At 42.1% G+C, this 23,745-nt stretch overlaps 1 protein-coding gene across 3 annotated transcripts in view; it reads right to left on the reverse strand.

Annotated features, from left to right (window-relative positions):
* The window catches only part of fer (fer (fps/fes related) tyrosine kinase), a 40,225-nt gene that overhangs the window by 9,761 nt on the left and 6,719 nt on the right, over window positions 1-23,745 (reverse strand). For 2 of the 3 annotated variants that reach the window (XM_030725716.1, XM_030725717.1), the window contains exons 9-17: window positions 23,548-23,670; window positions 23,254-23,455; window positions 23,007-23,105; window positions 13,079-13,285; window positions 7,735-7,857; window positions 7,599-7,655; window positions 7,399-7,517; window positions 3,055-3,149; window positions 2,856-2,979 (exon numbers count right to left, since the gene is read on the reverse strand). In XM_030725716.1, coding sequence (XP_030581576.1) covers window positions 2,856-2,979; window positions 3,055-3,149; window positions 7,399-7,517; window positions 7,599-7,655; window positions 7,735-7,857; window positions 13,079-13,285; window positions 23,007-23,105; window positions 23,254-23,455; window positions 23,548-23,670 — 1,149 coding nt within the window. The remainder of the gene's footprint in view (window positions 1-2,855; window positions 2,980-3,054; window positions 3,150-7,398; window positions 7,518-7,598; window positions 7,656-7,734; window positions 7,858-13,078; window positions 13,286-23,006; window positions 23,106-23,253; window positions 23,456-23,547; window positions 23,671-23,745) is intronic. The other variant, XM_030725718.1, reaches the window with a different exon arrangement.

The raw sequence follows: 23,745 nt of genomic DNA on the forward strand, positions 1-23,745 counted from the left end.
CAGAGGAGGACTATTGGGAGGATTGTGTTTTTTATTTTATGTGAATATGTAGTGTTTACATTTACTGTAAATTTTGATCAATATACAATTTATTTATTTTGTGTGTGTGAAGGAATCACTGAAAATAGACGGGGGGGGGGGTGAATGAAGGCCTAACATTTTCCTTCTTTTACAAATTAGGGCAACCTCTGATTTAAAATGATGTCTATAATTATAATTTGTACTATCAGTAACTATCAGTAACAAAAACACAAAAACCTTTACAAACAGCAGGTTTTTGTGCTATCTTGATAAAATTTGAAATACATGTTAAAAGGACTTCACTCTGCAGCTTCATTATATTTTCCAGGCCATACCTTCTACACTCAGTGTGTAGTTACATGAAAAACAAACAGGAAAAATCTAGGTGAGGCAAAACTTGTCTAATTTTTCTGTGTTCCAAACTTAATAGCTACATACTCATTAGAGTTGGAGCATTTTTGACTGCAAAAATGAAAAATATAGGTTGTCTTCTTCACAAAGAGACCAAGCTTTTGCATGTACTCCAAAGAGTTCAGGAACAGCACCTGATTTAATTTGGGTATGCTTTTTCAGGTGTTTTTGCTGATTTTGGAGTGGCCAGTTAACAGGTTAATCCCTGATTAGCGACTAGAAATAGACCTGTAATAGAAACATAATTTGGAGGATGCTTGTGAATAAAAAGCATTACAGCATTAAGCTCATACAGCCCCCAGTTTTTCAACAAAAACACACAGCAGCTGTTTTACGTGCAAGTCTGCACATGCACAGCAAGCGCAAAGAGGCGGAGCCGTTACTGAGACAGTGACCTCAGGTGGAGCGAAAGAAGATGTTTTTCTAGCATCCAAAGCAGCAGCGTTTGTTCCTGTAACCACCTTAAAACCTTTTCTTTCCCTTTACTGGGAAACAGCTGGAGGTCCTTCATCAACCACCTGATCAGCAACATGAAGAACAGAGAACTTTGTAGCTGCTCCATCCACCCTGTTTGTTTCACACAGAGAAACATCTGCAGTAAATCTACAGTAGAGCCGCAACTAAAGATTATTTTGGTAGTCGAATAATCCATCAATTATTTTATTGATTAGTCAATAATTATTTCTTACCTCACCTGTTATCACCTTGTCTCTTCTCACGATTAAAATAATGACCCACAAAAACACGAGTTTGAAACGAATCAAATGTATTTTAACATTAATGTGACATCACAATAAATATCAAATAAACAATGCATATTAAAGTGAATGCAACTTTTTTTTAATGAAAATATAATGTGCTAATGAATAAAAATGGCCTCTGTCCAAAAGTTCAAATGAGGCTTCAAATTAAATCAAAAAGATTTTTCCATCTAAAACAGCTGAAAAATTACAGACGATTCAGTTAATACAGCGGTTTACTGTTCAGAATGAACGCTGATATTAATATGAGGGGAAAAATAGGAGCCAAGGTAGCTGCTCTTATTGTCCTTCACTCGTTAGCTAACATAACTGAAATGGTGGCGCTTAGCAAACATCATCCATGAGAGCTTGTTTCCGACAATTAAACTAACAGAAACATTCCTGTACAAACATTAACAGGTATCAGCAACGCACTAACGTACCCATCCAGAGCTGATGTCACAGCTCCAGGGTCCCAGCGTTTTAAATGCTCAGCACTGCAGAGATGCTGCCGTGGAAGGAAAGCTCTGCATTCAGCTTTATTTTGGTTTTCACACCTTTGACAGTCTGTCTCCATTTTCTTTCATTTTCTCCACCCTCCTCTCTGCTCCACCATCGTTATGTTCATGTTACGTTCTTCCTCATTGGCATTGTTGTTATTGGCAGACAATGGAGGCACTACTGCCCCCAAACCTTCTTGTAGTGTATTGCAGCTACAAAAATCACACAATAAGTGGAAGAAAATAGATGGATGGGTTTTAAAATATGACACGTTGACATCATTGATTATCTCGATTAATTGTTGCTGCCCAAATCTACATAAGTTAAAATATGCAGATGACCTGTTAACAAGACAAATGTATTTCTTGTGTGATTACTCAATGTGTGATTAATAGATGGAATAATCAATAGAATACTTGATTACTAAAATAACCGATAGTTGCAGCCCTAGTTTGATCTATTTTTAGAATCAAATCAGTCAACTAAAATGAAACCTTTGTAGAGTTTGAGTTCAGTTGACTGATTTGATTCTAACAGACACACGACACTCAAGTGGTTTGGAAAAAAAAAAAAAACCCGACACATTTAACAACGCAAGATTAACTACACGTGCACTTGCTACTGATCAAGGAAACAATGTTAGGCCAAAACACAGCTGTGCTGGACAGCCTCAGACTGCTTCTTTCCCGGCTTCTCCCACACTGACTGCTAGACCCCCTTAAGAAAGGGAATAATGACCAGAACACTCCTAGCTCACCAAATCTGAGCCTATGCCAGCTGTCAGAGGTCAGGTACACCCTGCACAGGTCACCAGTCTGTCACAGGGCTAACACAGAGAGACAGACAACCATTCACACTCACATTCACACCTATGGGTACTTTAGAGTGACCAGTTAACTTAACCACACTAACTGCATGTCTTTGGACTGTGGGAGGAAACCCACGCAGATACAGGGAGAACATGCAAACTCCACACAGAAAGGCCCGGGCCGAGGTGGATTCGAACCCAGAGGCATCTTTAGCTGTGAGGCAACAGTGCTAACGACCATGCCACCGTGCTGCCCACAAAAAAAACAAAATAAAATAACAATCATTCAAAAATAACTATCACCACAATGTCTCTATAAAGTTGGGACAGAGATTAAGTTTTTTTTTTCTGACCCCTGCAGTGACCGGAGTTACCTGTGGATGCAGTTTTTGCTCTCCAGGTACGCCATCCCAGCAGCAGCATCAACTGCAAAGCGAACCAGTTGTTTTGTCTTCAGTTCATCCTTCTTCTTCCTCAGAAACGACAGGAAGTCTCCACCTGGAGTCAACCAAGACACACCTGTTAAAAACGACCAATAATAAAAGGAGTCCACTCAATTTAAGCTCTACCCACCAGGAACCAGTTCCATGACGATGTAAATTGGCTGTCGCTGAGTACAAACACCAATCAGCTTCACGATGTTTGGATGGTCATACTGCTTCAGGATCCTGCAGCCAACCAGAAAGGGGCAGAGAGCTTTCAGCCAATCAGAGAGGGTTACTGTTTTTTATTAGTCTGGTTTCTGTGTTCTTGTTTGACTCTCCATTCTGATTCATTTCTCTCTGCAGAGTTTGATGATGTTGAACACAGTGAACAATTCAAATAAAGGTTTATGAATCCATTGGTCTCACTTCCTGTTTGTATTGTTAATTAAAAAAAACAAAACATATTCATTAATTTGCTGTTTGTTGGTCTAAAATTCCTCAGTGAGTTGAGGGAGCTCCAGTACCTGGAAAAGGGAAACCATTCCCAATAAAGTTTTCTGGATGTGAACGTCACTGAGTACATACGGTTCCACTCTGCATGATTTCTGGAACAGACTGCTGGAGGAGGGTGGACTCTCTTTATTGGGCAGGCATGGGATACTCACAAGCTTCCAGCTGAGCACCACTGGTTCTGAGTTTTCCTCAGACAATGAAAGGATCAGCTCTGGGAGACTGAGCCAGGGAGGTTAAAATGCTGAGTGTCATCAGGTCACAGCAGGTCAGAGTAATCTTCATCCATTAAAACATTGTATGGGGGACTTATGCATAATGACGATAGTAAACTAGCTCTATCTCATCTATTGATGTGTTGTGTTTTAAGTCGCATACAAATTACATCAAGAGACTACTGCCCGCGCTGCTATATTGACTCCACCAACATTGATGAGGTACTCAATTGTAATGGAAACAAAAGTCGAGTCGAGCCGCGATGAGTATGTAGTAGTGGAAAAGAGGCATAAGCAGACCAGCCCAGACCTCCCTCTCCCCAGTCACTTCCTCCAGCTAATTTGGAGGAACACAAAGGTGCACAGAACCTTGTATAACTCCACCAGAAACTCACTAGAGAGAGAGCAGATTTCGCCCATATTGGCTTCTCTTCATTGGCTCCCTGTTAAATCTAGAATAGAATTTAAAATCCTTCTCCTCACATACAAGATCTTAAATAATCAGACCCCATCTTATCTTAAAGACTTCATAATAGGCTGATAATTTTCATTTCCATCAAATGATGAGGTATCTTTTCATTCCTAACAGATTACCAAGTCCATATTAGTACAGATAGCCCCATTAAGACCAGATTTTTCAAAGTGTTCCTTTACATTTTTGAGCATTTAGCTTCCAGACTTTCTTGCAACTAGTGTTGACAACAAATAGTAAGCAAATCTGAAAATATTAACTGTATCTTTAGGCAGTATATTACTAGCCGCCTGCCACAAAAACACAGTATGTTTCTATTTCTTTAGCTGAATCTATGAAAAAAACAAAGCTAACACAGTTTGACAGACATAAAATTGTATTGTTGTACCAACACGATGATTTCCAAAGAGCTATTCACTGAAAACCTGACATAGCTCTGGTGGTCAGAGAAAAAAAAAAAGAAAAAAACAAATACTTGTCAGGACCAGATAGATGCATCTTATAGATCACAGTTAGGGCCTTCTTTAAGCAGTCTTTTAGAAATGGAGTCTAATAAGGAAGTGAAGCCTATGCAGACACCCAGTAAACTCAAAAAAGGAGTGAGGGTGAACTGGGAACATCTGCCAGAATTCCCACCTGATCCACCTCTTTAATGTCATGTGGACATTAATGGAGGTCTGTGACAGAACCAATGGTGTGGCAGACTAGGGTGACGGTTCCCAAGGGACCGCCACAAGAGGTATCGCACTGCTAAGCCTCCCTCAGGGTTTGTACACCTTTTCCAGGATCAAATTCAAGCATTTAAACTTAAGCACTTTCAAGGTCCATTTTCAAGATTTTCCAGCACATTAAGGGGTCATTCACAATTAACATTTTCCAAAGTGTACAAAGTGTACTCTTTTTCAGACCCCCCTCCCCAAAATTATACAAAGAAAATGTTGATCTTTTTTCATGACATTTAATTTCATCTGGTCCATTGGTATTTTAATGTAACAGGAAGTATTAAAAACACATCCTGGTGTTGAAAGATTCTGGAAATCTTGGTATCAAAGATACTTTCCTATCTATTAAAACATTGTACTGTACTGCATGTATGCAAAATGTACATGCTGCCACACTGTACACAGTGGCAGTGGAGAAATTTGTCATCTGAATGGCTGGTCTTGTGCCAAAAAGTGATTTCCAGTATTTGCCAAAAAAATTATTGGTGGTATTTATATTGTTGTAAATGACTTGTTGACCTATAATCTGTCAAGCATATCTCAAACATTATCACTCATGAATTATATCAATTCATTTAGAGTCATGAACATTTCTGTCACATGGTAGAAGCTGCAATTTTTGGCAACACCAGCTGCCAGTGTTGCCAACTTAGTGACTTTGTTGCTAGAACTTTTTTTTTTTTTCCCCCAAAAAGCGACTAGCAACAAATTTAGCAACTTTTTTCGCTGTCATCAGGGACTTTTGGAGAGTTTTGGAGATATGCCGGCATTGTGTCAAAAACTGATTGCCTGCCAAAAAGGGATTGGTTGTATTTATATTGCAGAAGATTAATTTGTGGCCTAAAATCTGTGAAACGTGTCAAATATCTCTCTCATTAGTGGTATTGCGTCATTTTGAGTGAGAAACAACACTCCTGTGACAGGTAGAAGTCACTTCTTGGCAAAGTGACTTTCATATATTCTTTATTAGTGAGAGTAAAAACTATCACTGATATTAAAAATGTGTTTTATCCCGAGAGATCTGCAGAAATTGCAATAAATATAACATTACAGTTTTATAAAGAGTAGCCAAAAAGGACTGGATTGATTACAATGTAGATACAATAATGTAGAGTCATAAATATATTTGCAAAACAATCATTTCTTCATTTTATATATAAGCCCTTCATAAATCCTGTGCAGCACAGTCTATTTAATGATATAAGCAAAGATGAAACATTAAAAAATTTTGGAAATCACTTTTTGGCGCAACACCAGAAACTCCGCTGGCGCCGTGTTCATATAGCGCTCGTACTTCATCTCTTCGTAAGCTATGGCATTGCCTGAACCTCGCTTCGGCACAGAGGGGGACACAGACATACCTTCTGAATAAAATCCATCATCATTTTCTGTGGTTTACTGTGTACAGTTTCCATTTTTGGTTCAGCATTTTGGAACAATACTTCCACTTCTTGTTGAATTTTTCTCCGGCAGCTTTGGCTGCTTTCCACACCTGCTGCTCTGCACTCACAGCTTGTTCCTGTCTAATATTGTCAGTAGAGCCTTTCTGTGAATCAATGATGGCCTATTTTAGAGAATTCAATGAGGCCTTTGAATTGATCCACCAGATCGGAGGCCATATCGCTGCAGACCACACAATGGTGCAATGATGTACAAGTGAACAAGATGTGTGGCTGCTGACTTCTACGCTGTTGAATTTACTCGTGAGGAATGAATACCTACATTCGTAGAATGACATTATTTGCACGGATTATGTTTTTTTCTCATGTGTGACTCTTGACTTAAATTCCATATTCGTCTTATCCATAATTGGAATTTGAAGTTTTCCAGCCAACACTCATTAAAACAGCGATTCTCTGTCACAAACAGACTGACAGGTCACATGCAGACGTACAGGGCAGGCGGAGAAAATTACCATTTTAGACTTTACAACTCATTTTCTTTCTCCGTTTCATTAGCGAACTATTCAATCAGATAGTTCTTTTTTATTTAAAAAAAAAAAAAAAAAAAAAAAAGCAGTTACAATTTCAAGCACTTTTAAGCACTATATCCAAAATTCAAGCACTTTTCAAACCTTGAAAGGACAATATTAAAATTCTAGCATTTTCAAGGATTTCCAGCACCTGTACAAACCCTGCTCCTTGGGACAGGATGCTGGAGAGAAGCACAGATTAAGGAGGCCACAGTCTATGAGTCCTTTTTTTTTGTGGTCGTTTGGGTGGGTGGGTGGCAGGTCTATGATGTTCAGGGTTTAGTGTTGAGGTCAGAACAGACTGGGTATAGAACTACTCCAGGGTCCCAGTTTGTGATTTTAAGGTAGAAAACTACCTTCAGGTCTAGATCATTACCAGATCATTACTGATCTAGAAACATCTTTAGATTCCAGTGGAAACCATAACACTTTGGAGAAAAGGACATGTGAAATAACCTAATTACACTGCTGAGATCATAACCTGAGCTCCAGAGGAAGAAAACAGATGGATGCTTCATTTCTTTGTTGATTTGTGGTGCATTGATTGGTTTATTGATTCAATAGTGATTTGTTATTTATGGGTTTTGTATGAAGGGCTCACCGGGCTTCAGACAGGAAGCGGATCTTCAGCTCTGGAGGTAAATCCTCTTTACATGTTTTCACAGCGACCGGTGTTTTGTCTCGTTGCAGCGTTCCTTTGTACACTTCACCAAAGTTACCCTGGTGAAAGACAGCCAGATATGATGGGAATTGAGAGCAGAGTGAGTAAGCACTGAGAATAAGAACAGGTAGATGGATCACCTTTCCCAGCAAGTCCCCCAGCACTACATCCTCATGGTTCAGGATCCACTTCTTGTCCTGCAGAGAAAAACCAGCCTGTGAACACCACACAACATTATGATGATTGCTCTGCAATTCTGGGTGTAGGAGGGGATACCTTTACAACTGGGTTGTGCAGCACAACTCCAGACTTCTTGGTGATGACCTGCTTGGTGGTGAAGTGATGCTCAATGAGCTGAGGGATGGTGGCGAAGCCTGTCCCCTCGAAACGGTACTGATTCTACCAGAGAGAGTGGGTGAGAGACATGACGTTAATATGACAGAGAAAGAGAGGGGAGAGAGTGCATGAATATGAACATATTTTACATTCAGTGATTTTCATCCATGTTTCATCCACAATGTTTGGGTAGATTTCCTTTTCCTTAGTTTTGTTCCTTTTCTTCACCACAGTTGATCTGAAACATCTTTCCCACCAACAGGGTTCCAGAGCCGGTGCCTTTATTTGAACCGTTAGGCGGGTTTTCCACCGCGGAAGCACTCGGTGCTCAGCCGAAAAACGGGTTCAACTCCGGCCCCGCAAGCTAGCTGGTCTTGAACCAAATACGCGTGACGAAAGCGACAGAAGGGCATGGCTCTGCCGTCTCAACATCAAGTTTTCTACCATATTACATGTGTATTACAGGAGAAAAGCGAAGCGATTTTCACGGCTGTGAATTATGTTGGGCTCTAAGGCTGAACTTGCTGCTTTGTATCAGTTCATATCACAGATAAAAGGACACAAAGTGCGTACTTGTCATCTTGCTCTAATCGCTGTCTGTGTTTCCCTCTGTGCTGCACACACAGGGCTTTCAAATTATGCTGGCGGCAGGCGCATTTTCCGCCTACTCCACCACTCTGCGCCGTCTACTTTTTAATTTTCTTAAAAAGAAATTTGCGCCATCCGCCGTCTCCATTTCCAGAGCCATGTGGACGCATGTGGCAATATTTACATTCTTTCAATCTGAGCCATTTGATTGGTTCACGACTGCCATGTGACTATTCATATCGTCTGCTGCCATCATGGCTTCTCATGCATGTAAGAGAAATAAGAGAAATCAGCAGTCGTCACAAGTGTCCACCAGGCATGGGGATCAGATGATTAGGCTTAAGAAATGGTTCAAGCCCACGTCCGAGGTTGAAAGTAAGTAATCTAGGTATACACGAACAATGTAAAGAATAAAATTCTAATGATCAGATGAGAGAAAGGTCACCGGCCACGTGGAATGTGATCGTCTGCATGATTTGATGATTAATTTCATAGCCGACCGAGCTGTTCATTCAGGGGCAAGTGTGACGATAAAATAATATGCATTAGCATAGCTTCTGTACTTTTGGAGATTAACTTTGAAAATTATTTAAAATCAGAGGTGGGAAGTAACAAAGTACAAATACTTCGTTACTGTACTTAAGTACATTTTTCAGGTATCTGTTTTTTACTTGAGTATTTATTTTTCTGACTACTTTTTATTTTTACTCCCTACATTTTTACACAAGTATCTGTACTTTCTACTTCTTACATTTTGAAAACAGACATGTCTGAGAAAAGTCTGTATTTCCGTCAAACATCAAGCGATCTGAGCCTAAACGGAGGAATAATAACATAAAAGACAATCGTACTGACATATCCATCACCGAGCTTATTGCATACAAAAGGGATTAAATACACAAAGCCATATAATTTATGTCTCATTTATAGCGCTATAATCAGGGGTTACAGCGGGCCGGACCGAGTCCGTAAGTTGCGCTCGCAGGACATAAACAGCTTAGCTAGCGCTACTGAAGAGGAGCGAGCATAAAGGGAGTAACGTGTGGCAGGTAAATGCAACGTTTCTAAATGCTCAAACAAATATCAGAAAACACACAATGTGTGTGCAGTTTGTCACACAGTGTGTCTGCTAGCTAAAAGAAGAGCTGCTGTATTTCAGGGAGAGCAAAGAGAGAGAAGTTCAGTCAGAGATGGAGAAAGAGGACAGGAGAGGAAGGAGAGAGGTTAGAATTAAAGGTAAGGACTGCAAAACAAACTGAAGTATGCTGACTTTGTGTTATTCAAAGATTGTATGAAAATACTGCAGTTTAGTGTGTAATAAACAGGTCAGCTTGTTGTACTGTATTTACAGTAAAGCTCTGTGTTGGTGCACAGAGGCTGTGTTCATGGTCACAGTTACAGGTTACATCAGTGCAGCAGAGATGTGTTTGAATCAAAGCTGCTGATGCTGAGATTCATTCACTGAATCCAACATTTCTACAGCCTGTATGCTGTCAGTGTAGGGGATGGAGATCAGATCAGATAGCTGTGAAATACTGGGTTACATCTTTGTGAGTTCACTTCATCCACACAGAGCAGTAAACCTCAGAGCAGCAGCAGCAGGTCAGCTGATCACAGCCTGCACACCAACATCATTTACTGCAGCTCACAATAGAAAGTACAGAATGTCAGTACTTTTGCCACCTCTGTTTAAAATTGGGTGGCAGTGGCACAGTGGGCAGGTGCTCACCTTGCAACTGGAGGGTTGCTGGTTCGAGTCCCCGTCTGAGTGTCATTGTGTCCCTGGGCAAGACACTTAACCCACATTGCCTAAGTGTGAATGTGGTCGTGTGTTTGGTGGTGGTCGGAGGGGCCGTAGGCGCTAATTGGCAGTCACGCATCTGTCAGACTGCCCCAGGGCAGCTGTGGCTACATTAGTAGCTTACCACCACCAGGTATGATTGAGGTGTGAATGAATAGTGCATGAAAATGTAAAGCGTCTTTGAGTGTCTAGAAAAGCCCTATAAAAGACTAATGCATTATTATTAATAAAATTAAACCATAACATTGTTGAGATGTTGTTCTATTATAGTGACTTTGATATATTATGGGAGTACTGAATGAAAGTCTTTAAAAAGTAGTAATATTTAGGGGACAGTACTCATAAAAGCAAAACAGATCGGCGCCCGGGTGGCTTAGTGGTGAAGCCGGCGACCACATACACACGCCGCGGTGCGGGCGACGCGGGTTCGCATCCCGGCCCGTTGTCGATTTGCTCGCGTGTCTTCCCCTGTATCTTTCCCCCATTTCCTGTCTCTCTCCACTGTCAAGAAAAGCCGCTGTGGCCAAAAAAAAGAAAAAAAAAAAAGAAAAGAAAAGCAAAACAGATGGGAAAAGAGGCCCATGGAGGACAGCAAAGGTCTCCGTCATAAGGTGCCTGCTACTTTGGCGTGCCCCCCTGCTACTCCAAAACAATTTGAAAGCCCTGACACAGATGCTGCAGTAGTTTGGTTTGGATCGTAAAACGTATTTGCAGTACGAAAAAGGGGAGCGTGTTCTCCCACGTTTGTGCGCTTCGGCTTCCATGTCCAGACGAGGACCCGCCCACACTCAGACGTAAAGGAGCAGTTCACAGAAACACGGTGGGAACGCGGGCCCATTCTTAACCGTTTTGCCGGTTCATTGGGAACAGCACGAGCACCGCCTCCTCGGCGGTGGAAAGTAGCATGAATGTGAGAGAAGTTCAGACTCTGAGCTTTAATGGTAATTATTATACTATCAATTAATTATCATCGTTCAAAAAATATTACAGTCTGCCGGTTATTTATTCAAGGCTTTCTGCCTAACCCCAGGGGACTGTGGCAGGGACTACGCACCATCACGGACTACAAAGCACCACACACACACCCGGTGAGTGCCGACGCTTCTCTGGCTGATGAACTCAACATCTTCTTTGCGCGCTTTGAGTCGGGAAGCCGACAGCCCGCTGCGCTCCCGGCCGGAGGGGCGGAGACACTCACTGTGACGGAGCGCGACGTGAGGAGGGCGTTTAGACGTGTAAACACCAGGAAAGCGGCTGGACCAGACGGTATTAGTGGACGTGTCCTTAAGACCTGCGCTGACCAGCTGGCACCTGTGTTTACACTGATATTCAACCTCTCACTGAAACTGTGTGTGATTCCCACCTGCTTTAAAAAGTCCATCATAGTCCCTGTCCCAAAGAAACCACACCCCAGCAGCCCCAATGACTTCAGGCCCATAGCACTCACCTCTGTGGTGATGAAGTGTTTTGAGAGACTCATCAAGACATTCATCACCTCCTCACTGCCCACCACCCTCGACCCACTACAGTTTGCATACCGGCCAGACAGATCCACAGATGACGCCATATCCTTCCTCCTCCACAAGACCCTTTCACACATAGACACTGGTAAGGGGAACTATGTGAGAGTGCTGTTTGTAGATTACAGCTCAGCATTCAACACCATAGTTCCCTCCAGGCTGGTCTCTAAGCTGCTGGACCTGGGCCTGGGCCCATCCCTGTGCAGGTGGGTTCACAGCTTCCTGACCAGCAGACCACAGGTGGTACGAGTGGGTCACCTCACCTCATCCTCCCTCACCCTCAACACTGGATCCCCCCAAGGCTGTGTGCTCAGCCCTCTGCTGTACTCACTGTACACCCATGACTGCGAGGCCACGTCAGAGTCCAACGTCATCATCAAGTTTGCTGATGACACTGCTGTTGTGGGACTAATCTCTCACAATGAGGAGACAGCCTACAGGAGAGAGGTCTCCCGCCTGGAGAACTGGTGCCAGGAGAACCACCTCCTGCTCAACGTCAGCAAAACAAAGGAACTGATCGTGGACTTCAGCAGGAAGCAGCAGAGGGACTACCATCCACTTGTCATCAGTGGTGCTGAGGTGGAAAGAGTGGACACCTTCAAATACCTGGGAGTGACCATCTCACAGGACCTGTCCTGGACTCATCACATAAACATCACTGTGAAGAAGGCCAGACAGCGTCTCTACCTCCTCAGGCGGCTGAGAGACTTCAAGCTCCCACTCAAGGTGCTCAGGAACTTTTACACCTGCACCATCGAGAGCATCATGCGTGGGAGCATCACCACCTGGATGGGAAACTGCACCAAGCAGGACTTCATGGCCCTAAAAAGGGTGGTTCGTTCAGCTGAACGGACCATCAGAACCACCCTCCCCAACCTGCAGGACATTTACACCAAGCAGTGCAGGCTGAGGGCCATGAAGATCCTAAAACAGCCCAGCCACCCCGGACACTCTCTCTTCTCCCTGCTCCCATCAGGCCGGCGTTACCGCTGCCTGAGGGCTAAGACTGAAAGGTTGAAGAAGAGTTTTTACCCACAAGCCATCCGTCTGCTCAACTCTGAGCCCTAACTGGACCATTATTGCACAGTGTAAATATTATAATTTAAAAAGTGTGTATAGTGTATAGTATATAGAGTATAGTGTATAGTGTGAATTACTTTTTTTTTATTTTATTCTTCTTATTTATATGTGTGTGTATATAAGGTTGCAGGTACAAAATACATTTCACTGTGCATTGTACTGTGTATAACTGTGCATGTGACAAATAAACACTATCTTATCTTATCTCTAATGTACCTGCGACCTACAGGCAAGACTGTCACAGTGTGTGTGTGTGTGTGTGTGTGTGTGTGTGTGTGTGTGTGTGTGTACATACATCGGCGTACTGGATGATGAAGTGCCTTCTCTGGTCATCAGAAAACACCGACAGGACGTACTCGCCCGGTTTGCCGTGGCTCTCCCTGACAAGGAAGTCTCCCTGTTGCCGTAGTAATTCCTGAGCCTCGATGCGGGGGATGGCGCCATGGTACCACTCCTGCTCTGCTAGTGGGCGCTCTGATGTGGGGATCACATCAAAGAACTGCTGCAGACAAACATAAGAGAAGATAAATCTCAACGATCTTTTCTGCTACCTCCCTAGGTCTATTGCAGCATAAGGGATGGTTCAGGGTCACCTGATCCAGCCCTAACTATAAGCTTGATCATAAAGGAAGGTTTTAAGCCTAATCCTAAAAGTAGAGAGGGTGTCTGTCTCCTGGTTCCTGACAAGGCCTCACAAGATGCCTTTATGCAGGGTTGTAGCCAGATGTTGATTGCCTGGCGCTGTGCCGGGCTGAGAATTTTACTGGTTCACTACTGGAACTGTTCACTACTACTAGAATTAGTCAACAGTCATCCGCTAGTCGATTGTATGTGAGGAGAAGGATTTTAAATTCTATTGTAGATTTAACAGGGAGCCAATGAAGAGAAGCCAATATGGGAGAAATCTGCTCTCTCTCTCTAGTCCCTGTCAGTACTCTAGCTGCAGCATTTTGGATCAGCTGAAGGCTTTTCAGGGAGCTTTTAGGACAGCCTGATAATAATGAATTGCAATAGTCCAACCTAGAAGTAATAAATGCATGAATGAGCTTTTCAGCATCACTCTGAGAATGGATGTTTCTAATTTTAGAAATATTGCACCAATGCAAAAAAGCAGTCCTACATATTTGTTTAATATGTGCATTGAAGCACATATCCTGGTCAAAAATGACTCCAAGATTTCTCATAGTGCTACTGGAGGCCAAAGTAATGCCATCCAGAGTAAGTATCTGGTTTGACACCATGTTTCTAAGATTTTGTGGGGCCGAGTACAAGAACTTCAGTTTGATCTGAGTTTAGAAGCAGGAAATTAGAGGTCATCCAGGCCTTAATGTCTTTAAGACATTCCTGCAGTTTAACTAATTGATGTGCGTCATCTGGCTTCATTGATAGGTAAAGCTGAGTATCATCTGCATAACAATGAAAAATGTATGCAATGCTTTCTAATCAAGGGTGTAACTTTGGGTCCAACACTGTGGGAGGGTAAGCTCTCTGCCTGTTTATTTATTAAATCATTTAGTTTTCTAAAAGTGTGTCTGATACACAGTGGCATAGTTATTAAATCATCAGCTAACAATAAATATACATTTACCTCATTTTGATTTTTCCGCTTTTTACAACCAACAACACAAAATTGTTGGTTGTCCGCTTTCTGGCGCTCTTATTTTTTCAAACTACAGCCACTCCCCAGCAGCTGCTTCCACAAGCAAACAGTGAACGCCTCGGCTTGGTAGAGAAAGCGAGTTAGGTGATACTAAGTTTTTGCGGGGAGGGGGGGGGTTACATTACCAAATGATTAAACATGTTAGTATTTTACCCAAAATAGATAATGAATAAAGAAAATTAACATGTTATTCATGTAAGTAGTAATGTTATAGTCAAGACCACCTAACTCGAGACAAGACCAAGACCAGAGTGCATCGAGACCGAGACAAGACCAAGACTTTTAGGGTCCAAGACCAGTCGAGACCAAGACCGAGAGAGGGCGAGACCGAGACAAGACCAAGACCAGTGCCTGACGCTACATGACCCAATAAAATGTGAAACATGATCAAAATCACTTCTCAAATTGATCTGAAAGATCCACATTCCCATTCCCATAAAATCATCCTGATATTAAACACTCACAGCTCAAATAAATATAACCATCTTTAATTAATACTCCTGGGTGACTTCCATCATTTATCACAGAATGTAAAACAATTATTCATAGTTCATCACAATAGTCTTAACTTTTCTCTGCCTTTCATAAACAATGCATAAAGTTGTGTTGTTTTTAAAACAACAATCTTTGTAAAAATGGGTGCTTTTTCAAAACCACATAGCTAAATGTGTAAAACTGAAAAAATGGCAAACAATCATCGACAGTAATAACGAAAGCCTTTAATCTTATACAGATTAAAGCTGCAGTATGTAACTTTTATAAAAAGTTTGGTTTTTACATATTTGTTAAAACTGTCACCATGTCATGACAGTATGAGACCGATAATCTGCAAAAAAAATGGAGCTCCTCCACCTCCTCCCTGAACCGCTCCCAGTCAAAAACAACCAATCAGAGTCAGGAAGAGGGTCTTAGCACTGTCAATCACTCCTCGTGTATGCTGCTCAATGTAGTTGTGTGTGACACTTCAAGATTTGGTATCGATCCTATGCCAAGTAAACACAGGGCCATTATCACCGATACTGATACCAATACTTTTTAATAATTATGAAGAATTTCCATGAAGTTTAACTGGTTTGAGATTTTTTTCCTTTGGATCATTAATTAGTTAAAACCCAGGATAGAATTGGGCAAAGTTTATATATAAGTAGAAAATACTTTATCAAAATAAAAGTTATTGTTCTGAAACAATAGAACATTAACAAAACAATTTTCCCCATACATTGATGTTTTTTCATAAATTAAGTGTACAAAATCATCACTCAAGAACAAATGCAAACTTTTTTTCCAGGTAGATCGTTCAGAAAATATAATAAAAAAATTTAATAAAAAATAAAACATGTTCCTTCATTCACTAATTTTCTACTAATTTAAATTTAAATTTCCTTTAAATGTTTCATAGCAAAATCCTTTTTTTTTCCCCAATTAAAATATGTTATGTGTCACATGACAGTATAACAACACACTGTGGGGAGGGGAGGAGCAAAGTGCTCTGTGCTGTGACAGGAGCGACACTTAGACAGTCAGCTCGCATCTTTGATGAAACCGCAGCACTGCATACAGGAGAGAAACTGAAGCCAAAGTATCGATCTCATTACACTGATATTGATCAATACCAATACCAACGTTAGCATCCATATTATCGATATTAGGATCGATCTGCCCACCACTAGCTCAATGTACTAATGGCGGAGAAACAACTTACTTACTTCTCTGCCGTTACCATTGGTGGGGGCCATGGTAACTTCAGGGTTCTAGCAAGAAATATTTCTCACCCCAGTGTTAAAGCTAATGCTAACAGCTAAATGCCGCTCCCACTTGTTAATTGAGTGAGGGGGGCCTAAGATGTAACTGGAAAGCAGTAATCAGTGTTTTTGGACGTGTAGTTACATTTCTCGAGGTGCAGGTCAGGTTTAATTCAGAGAGGATTTTCAGTTATACACAAACGATCAATGCAGAACTCTAAATCAGGCCTTATTAGATCGATAGAATGATCATTTTTGCATATAATCCAGAAAAGTTACATTTATATATCAAGCATTTAATGTGTCCCAGAGTGCCGTTTCCTTCCACTAATGTGTTTGCAGAAATCACATGAAAAAATACACAACAAAAACATAATCCAGATTCCTCAGCTGCTAAAAGCATTTCCTACATTTGAATATCAGCCACCATATTGTGAGCATAAACTATCACGTTTTTAATGCAACAATAGGAAGTGACATCATCTTGCTGGGAACTGTAGTTATTTTATTCTTGAAGGCCTCTCATAGCTCTACTGGTGCTGAAAACTAATGTTTGACTATGGCTTTCTGAATACAAGTAGGGCTGCAACTATTGCAATTATTTTAGTAATCAAGTATTCAATTGATTACTCCGTCAATTAATCAAGTAATTGGATAAGAAATAATTTTTCATTTTAACAATTCATCAGCATATTTTAACTTCCGTACTGCAGATGTTTCTCTGTGTGAAACAAACAGGGTGGATGGAGCAGCTACAAAGTTCTCTTTGCTTCATGTTGCTGATCAGGTGGTTGATAAACATTTTGAAGGATCCCCTCTGTACTGAACGGGGTGGAGGGGGCACCGAACGATTGCTAGTGCTAATGGCAGCCCCCCTTTCCCCAGTACACTGTGGTTATAGGTCTGTTCTGGTGGCTACAGCTGACATACAGAAAAAATAACAGCTGACCTCCTCTGCACAACATGCTCGCAGATTCAAACATGCGCACTCACAGCACAGAGAAGTGGGGGCGTGGAGAAACATCTCAGCGATCCACTCGTATTAAAGGGTCATTTTTGTTTTTTCCAAATGACGGAAATCTGTTACAGCGATGAAGAACTAATGTGGAGGAAACGCTCCGCTTACACGGAGACACCTGAGCTGCAGAGCTGAAACGAAACATCAAAGCAACAAATTTGTGTCGAGGATTTTTAATAATCGAATTGCATTACTCCAAGAATTATTGCAGCCCTAAAATTTGGATTAAATTTTCAGTTTATGTATCAAATACATGAAGATTGGTATTTACCTTTCATGCTGGGATGTTTTTGTTGAATCGGAAGCCTGAAATTTTCCTTTGACCTTCATTTTCCCTCTTACTTCTCTTCGTGTTCATGCTGGTTGTTATTTCGATTTATGCAGCACACGCATGACCATAGTGAGATCAGACGTACACATTGTGAATGAAACTGTCCGTGCTCTGTGGTAGATTACAAACTGCAGTGAAATCATACAGGTGTAAGCAGCTATAATAGCAGCGACCTAGCCGGGGCGGAGTCTGCGAGGTGCGCTCCTTTGAGAGGCAGAGGAGCGCAATCTTTGTTGGATTTGAATCAGTACGTTTTGTATCCAATAAAAGCAAAGATGTTAACAAATAAATTGGACAATATTCTGGCAATTTAGTGATATTTCCAGAGCTGTGGTCTTGACTGGTCTTGAAATAAAATCCAGAGTCCGCAATGTCCGAGTCCATGACAAGACCGAGACCAAATGCGGTCGAGTCCATGACAAGACCGAGACCATCAAAAAGCGGTCTCAAGACCAAGACCGATCTCGAGTACTACAACACTAGTAAGTAGGGGTGTGCGATATATATTGTCTACGATAATATCGTAACTGCTGTGTTAACGATGTGTGAGCTGACGTTATTGACTATGCTAATCAGGAAAAAAAAACAAAACATCAATCAAACGCCTCGGCTCCACGCGTTCACTACTTTATGTTTTAGTATAGGCTGCTGCGCATGTGCATTGAGAGTGGCCGTACTGTGCGCTAGCATAGCTGCCTGAACAACACACCTAAAGCTGGAAATGAGTGAGCACACTGCGCCAGGGGACGAAATTCAGACATCGCCAGCCTCGAAGTCTCCCGCCTTAATTCCCAGGCGAGGAGGTGGTTTGCAGACTTTGTAAGAAAACGGATAGCTCGACAACTAACCTGTTCCATCATCAGCGAGTATGAGGAATAGTAAAAGTTTCGGGAAACCACTGTCCAAGACAAACTACAAAAGAGGAAAATAACGGATGGATAGATGTTAATAATATCCTTTAAGTTAAAGTAGGTATGTTACAATCACTGCGTCATAACCCAGCGATGTTCCCGGAGCTCACCTGTTTGGAGCCTCGGATAATACGCTGAAGCAGTCTTGCGAAAAAAGTGGGTTTCTGATCCGATGAAGGTGTGTAGTTTCTGTGATTTATTTTGCTATAATGTAGGTGGAATCCCCCTGGACAGCCTCTTTATTTATTTATTTTAATTCTGTAAAGTCTTCCATATTGAGCAATTGCTTTTGAAAAACTCGCCAAAGTTTTTCTATTTACATTTGTCATGCCCAGGACACTTGAAAAAGAGATTTTAATCTCAACGTGTTTTTCCTGGTTAAATAAAGGTTAAATAAAATAAAAAAATAAGTCAGTGTCTCAAAAACACTGATTTAAGTCTTATATTTTACCAGCTTGCACTTCTTGTGTGAACACATTTTTAAATAATGCAAAATATCGTTTATTATCGTTATCGAGAAAATTACAGAAAATATCGAGATATTTTTTGTTAATATCGCACACCCTTACCTGTAAGATCTTTTTTTGTAAATCAAAACGATGTGACTTTATTGGGGGGTTATAGTGATTGGATCAGACTATTTGGGGGGTGGGTCATAACCCCCCCGATAATTACGTGCTTGTTTCTAATAATACTGCCTAAGGGAAGCATGTATAATGTAAATAGAATTGGGCCTAGCACAGAACCCTGTGGAACTCCTTAATTACCCTTAGTGCATGAAGAAGACTCCCCATATGCATGAACAAATTGGAGTCTATTAGATAAATATGAAACACCTCACCAAGGAAGAGGCAGGAAAACATCCCAGTCAGATGCTGAATTGCCTTCACACTCAACTCTCTTCACGATAAATGATCAGTTCAGCATCCACATTATTGCAGACCCCATACCAATCTGACTGCCTGCTCTCCCCGAGACACCTAAACTTCTCCACCCAGTTCAACAACTGACACTTCTGACACAATAACTGACAAGAAGTCCAGTCACCTTTTTCAAGCTCCAGAGACTACTATGACCTGGATGACTGAGAATCTACACAGACAAACTGACACTTCACTATTTCTGAACTGAAAACATGGCCTCAGACTTCTGATTCCTCCCACTCACCTTTGAATTGCTGCAGTGCGAGTTGGAGGTCATCACATAACGAAGCCAAAAGAACCACGTCACTAACTGAATCCTAATCCTGCAGTGAATCTTTGTAGAGTCTAGGACCTAACCTACATCAGGGGCTGATTATGTTTCCAGCATTTATGCTTGTGCTGGTGTTTAATGTATTAATTACCATGTAGTTGTGTCCTGTTGTTTTATATGCAGTGCTAGACACGATGGAAATAAAATGCTGAAAATTGTTTTCCCTGTTGTGGTCCTTGTGTGTGTGTTTTTTTGTCTGTTTGTTTTTTGGGGTTTTTTTGTTTTGGTTTTTTTTGTTGTTTTGGGTTTTTTTTTTTTTTTTTTTTGGGGGGGGGGGGGGGGGGGGGGGTCTTCATTCTTTTTCCTTTCACAGGCATACATATTATTCCCTCAAGTTTTTCCATTTCTTTGTACGTTCCCTCACCTCCATTATGAGAGGTTCAGCAATCTCACTCCAGGAAACTGATGACATTTGAATCCTTATATTGATTCTATGATTATTATTGTTTATACTAAAGCAATGGTTGGTATTTTCTCACTGATAAATTCCAACCCTGCATGAAAAAAATAGACTGAAATGCAGAGGAGGCATTAACAATACTGACCAATCACAGGAGTTGCAGGCTGCATTGATGAGTCATGTGTTTGCATTCCCAGGGAGATGCACATAAGGTTAGGTGCATATGGGGTGGCTGTAGCTCAGGAGATACAGCAGGTAATCTACTATTTGGAAGGTTGGTGGTTCGATTCCTGACTGCTCCACTCTGCATGCCAAAGTATCCTTGGGCAAGATACTGAACCCCAAGTTGCTCCCTGATGCAACCGTTGGAGTATGAATGTGTGTACATATTAGATAAAAGGAAGTGCTTGTATGAATATAAATACAAATGTTTTGTATAAATAAAGCTGCGCTCAGCTAGAGTAGAAAAGCGCTATATAAGAATATGTTTGTGTAGATTCTCAGTCATCCAGGTCATAGTAGTCTCTGGAGCTTGAAAAAAGGCGATTTAAACCCCTGTGGGTGTAGTCCCTTGGAGGTGGTTATGACCCTCTATTGTTCATGTGTGTAAACACATGTGCCCAGGTGTGAAGGGAGGCGTGGGTCATTTCAATCAGTGGTTTCAGTTGAAACCAATTTAGGGCTTCGCTCTATTGTTTCATGTGGCCTATTGAGGTCACTGGAACAAAGGTGTGAATGGGGGTTGAGACGTCTGGGAAGGGAGCTCAGGACAGCACTGTAGGGGGGGGGGGGGTTGACGACGTAATCCACCTCCTCTGTTCAATGATGGTTGTTCACAGTGGACATAGATGGCTTCTTTCACTCCTCTTTCAAACCATCTGTCTTCCCTGTCCAAAATGTGAACATTGGCATCCTCAAAAGAGTGCCCTTTCTCCTTCAGATGCAGATGTACTGCTGAATCTTGTCCTGTCGAGGTGGCTCTTCTATGTTGTGTCATTCGTTTGTGAAGAGGCTGTTTGGTTTCTCCAATGTAGAGGTCTGAGCACTCGTCACTGCACTGGACAGCATACACTACATTGCTGATCTTGTGGATACTTCAGGAAGATGGATACTTCATTCAAAAAATGTAAACAAAATTTATATCAGCAGCAAAGTTGCTGCTGTTAAATTTATATCAGCAGCAACTTTGCTGCTGATATAAATTTAACAGTCCATTTTTCCAACCATAAAAAAGTACTTTTTCTTCCCTGTAAAACAAAGTCGGCACAGTTTCACTAGCAGCTGCCATGACTAAACATGCTGCTGAATGCTATCCGGTCTTTAAGTCTGACGTCATTTCTGGGTCCAAATGCTCCTAAATAAACGGCAGTGGCATAACCAATGACTGTTCACTATTAAAGATGATCGTAACATACCTTATCAACTGCAGCCATTTACGCTTCTCTTTCTCATTGGTAAAATCACAGCTGAGTGTGTTTTTTTCAAGTCGGATCAGTTAAAACAACCAGGGACACAGCAGCTGTGGCATATTGATCACGTGACAGTTTGGACCCGGAAATTGAATTCTACATCATCAACTAACAACCGGATTGTGCATGTGTGAAGCTCACCAGCGATAGACGGATGGGGAGACGTCTCACTTCTTTAAAAAAAAAAAAAAAAAAATCATCAGTAATTAAAAAACGACTATTATCGACAAATTCCTCATCAACTATTTTTATTGTCGATTATTGTCGACAATGTCGACTAATCGTTGCAGCCCTAGTTACAACGTACCTACAGCATAAACTCCCACTGAGGCATAAATCCGCAGTAACTGTAAATAAGCAGAGATGAGATCCTGAAACCACCTAACCTGACATCTCCACCTCTCAGCTGATCCATAAAAGTTATGCACATAATTAGTGACAAAGTCCAGCCCTGGTGGAGTCCAACACCCACCAAGCTCTTACTGTGGCTGTACAGTGCCCCACAACAACAGGCCAGGTAACCCAAAGCAACCCTCTAAAGGACAATCTGAGAGATGTGGTCAAATCTTCTCAAAACAGTCTCTAAGTTCATTAAGCACATGCTGCTTGGTTGAGCAAGCTCCCATTCATACTCAAATATCCTCAAAAGAATAAAGAGCTGTTCCAGCATTCCATGACCAGGAAAAAACTGCATTGTTCTTCCAGAATTCAAAGTTCAACTAACAGATGGACTTGCCTCTCCAGCACCCTGCAATAGACCTCAGAGGCTGAGAAGTGGGATCCCTCCAGCCCCTGCTTAAAAGGGGAACCACCACCGCCATGTCCCAGCCCAGAGATACCGCCCGAGATCTCCATGCAATGCTGCAGAAGCATGTCAGCCAAGACAGCCCCACAACATTCGGGGTTATAAGCAACTCTCACAAACACCACGGGCCCTGCCACCAATGAGCCATTTAACTACCTCAGTAACCTCATCCCCAGTGATGGGGACTCAATGCATTATCTACAGAAGAGCGGAATTGAGGAGATCCTTAAAGTGTTCCTTTCACCACCAGACTATATCCTTATCTGAAGTCAGCACTGCTGTCCACACTATGGGCAGGAAGTCTGCCCACTTTGAGGCCAACCAAAAATCTTGTGCTGCAGCGTCACCAAACTCCTCCCACACCCTAGTTACTGCTGACTGATTGACCTGCCGGTACCAGTCAGCAGTCTCTGGAGTTCCGCAGGTTAACCAAGCCCAACAGGACTCCTCTATCACCTGGATGGCTTACTTCACCTCCAGTGTCCAGGACAGATACCAACCACCTTAGAGCTGTAGCTCTGTACAGCCTCAGGTTTTCCGAAGCTCTCCCAGACCACAGGTTTCAAATAATCTTTATGGACAGCAGATTCAATAATTCTCATGACATAAAGATTTAATGCTGGAGAATCTTACCGAGGTGGAGGAGCCCAACATTGCTTTGGGAGATCGAATCATCCCGGCCAGAGAGTGACGAAGAGTGTCAAATCGAGAACTCCTGTCCCTCGCTTTATCCTGAATGAATACACACACACACACACACACACACACACACACAAAATAAGTCCACAGTAGAACTTCAGAGCGCTCCGTTCACTTTGTCAAAGCGCAGCTCTTCTTGCAGTTCTGATCAATAAATGAAAACTAAAAACTGAACATTTACAGTCGATCCAACAGAGCGAGTATCGTCCTCATACGGCAGCGCAGGGGGAGGTGGTGGCGGTGGTGGGGAGGCGGCAGCATCAGTCATCTTTGCATCAAGCAGGGCCTTCTGGGAGGCGAGGCTCGCCTCAGAGCTGCGCAACGATTGGACAGCGTGCCGCAGCTCGAGGAGGGAGAGTTTCTGACTGAGCAGCAGGACACAGCTGAGGGTGAGAGGCACAGAAAGAGTCAAAGTGATAGATAGAGAGCGAGAGAGAGAAAGAATCCTGCTCTGACTCTACCGCCTCGCACTCACTCGCTCTTCCTCTCTGCACTCTGCTGACTCGTCTGGATTTTGGCATCCAGGTCATCAGCCAACGCCTCCTTTGACTGCAGATTCTGCTGAGTCAGCCCCAGCTCCTCTGTCGCCGATGACAACCTAAAAAAAATTTAAGGGTTCGAAACCACACACACGGGTGCCCAGGTGTCTCAGTGGTGAAGCAGGCAACCACAT

The sequence above is a fragment of the Archocentrus centrarchus genome, unplaced genomic scaffold (assembly GCF_007364275.1).
Source record: "Archocentrus centrarchus isolate MPI-CPG fArcCen1 unplaced genomic scaffold, fArcCen1 scaffold_71_ctg1, whole genome shotgun sequence".
NCBI lineage: Eukaryota > Metazoa > Chordata > Actinopteri > Cichliformes > Cichlidae > Archocentrus > Archocentrus centrarchus.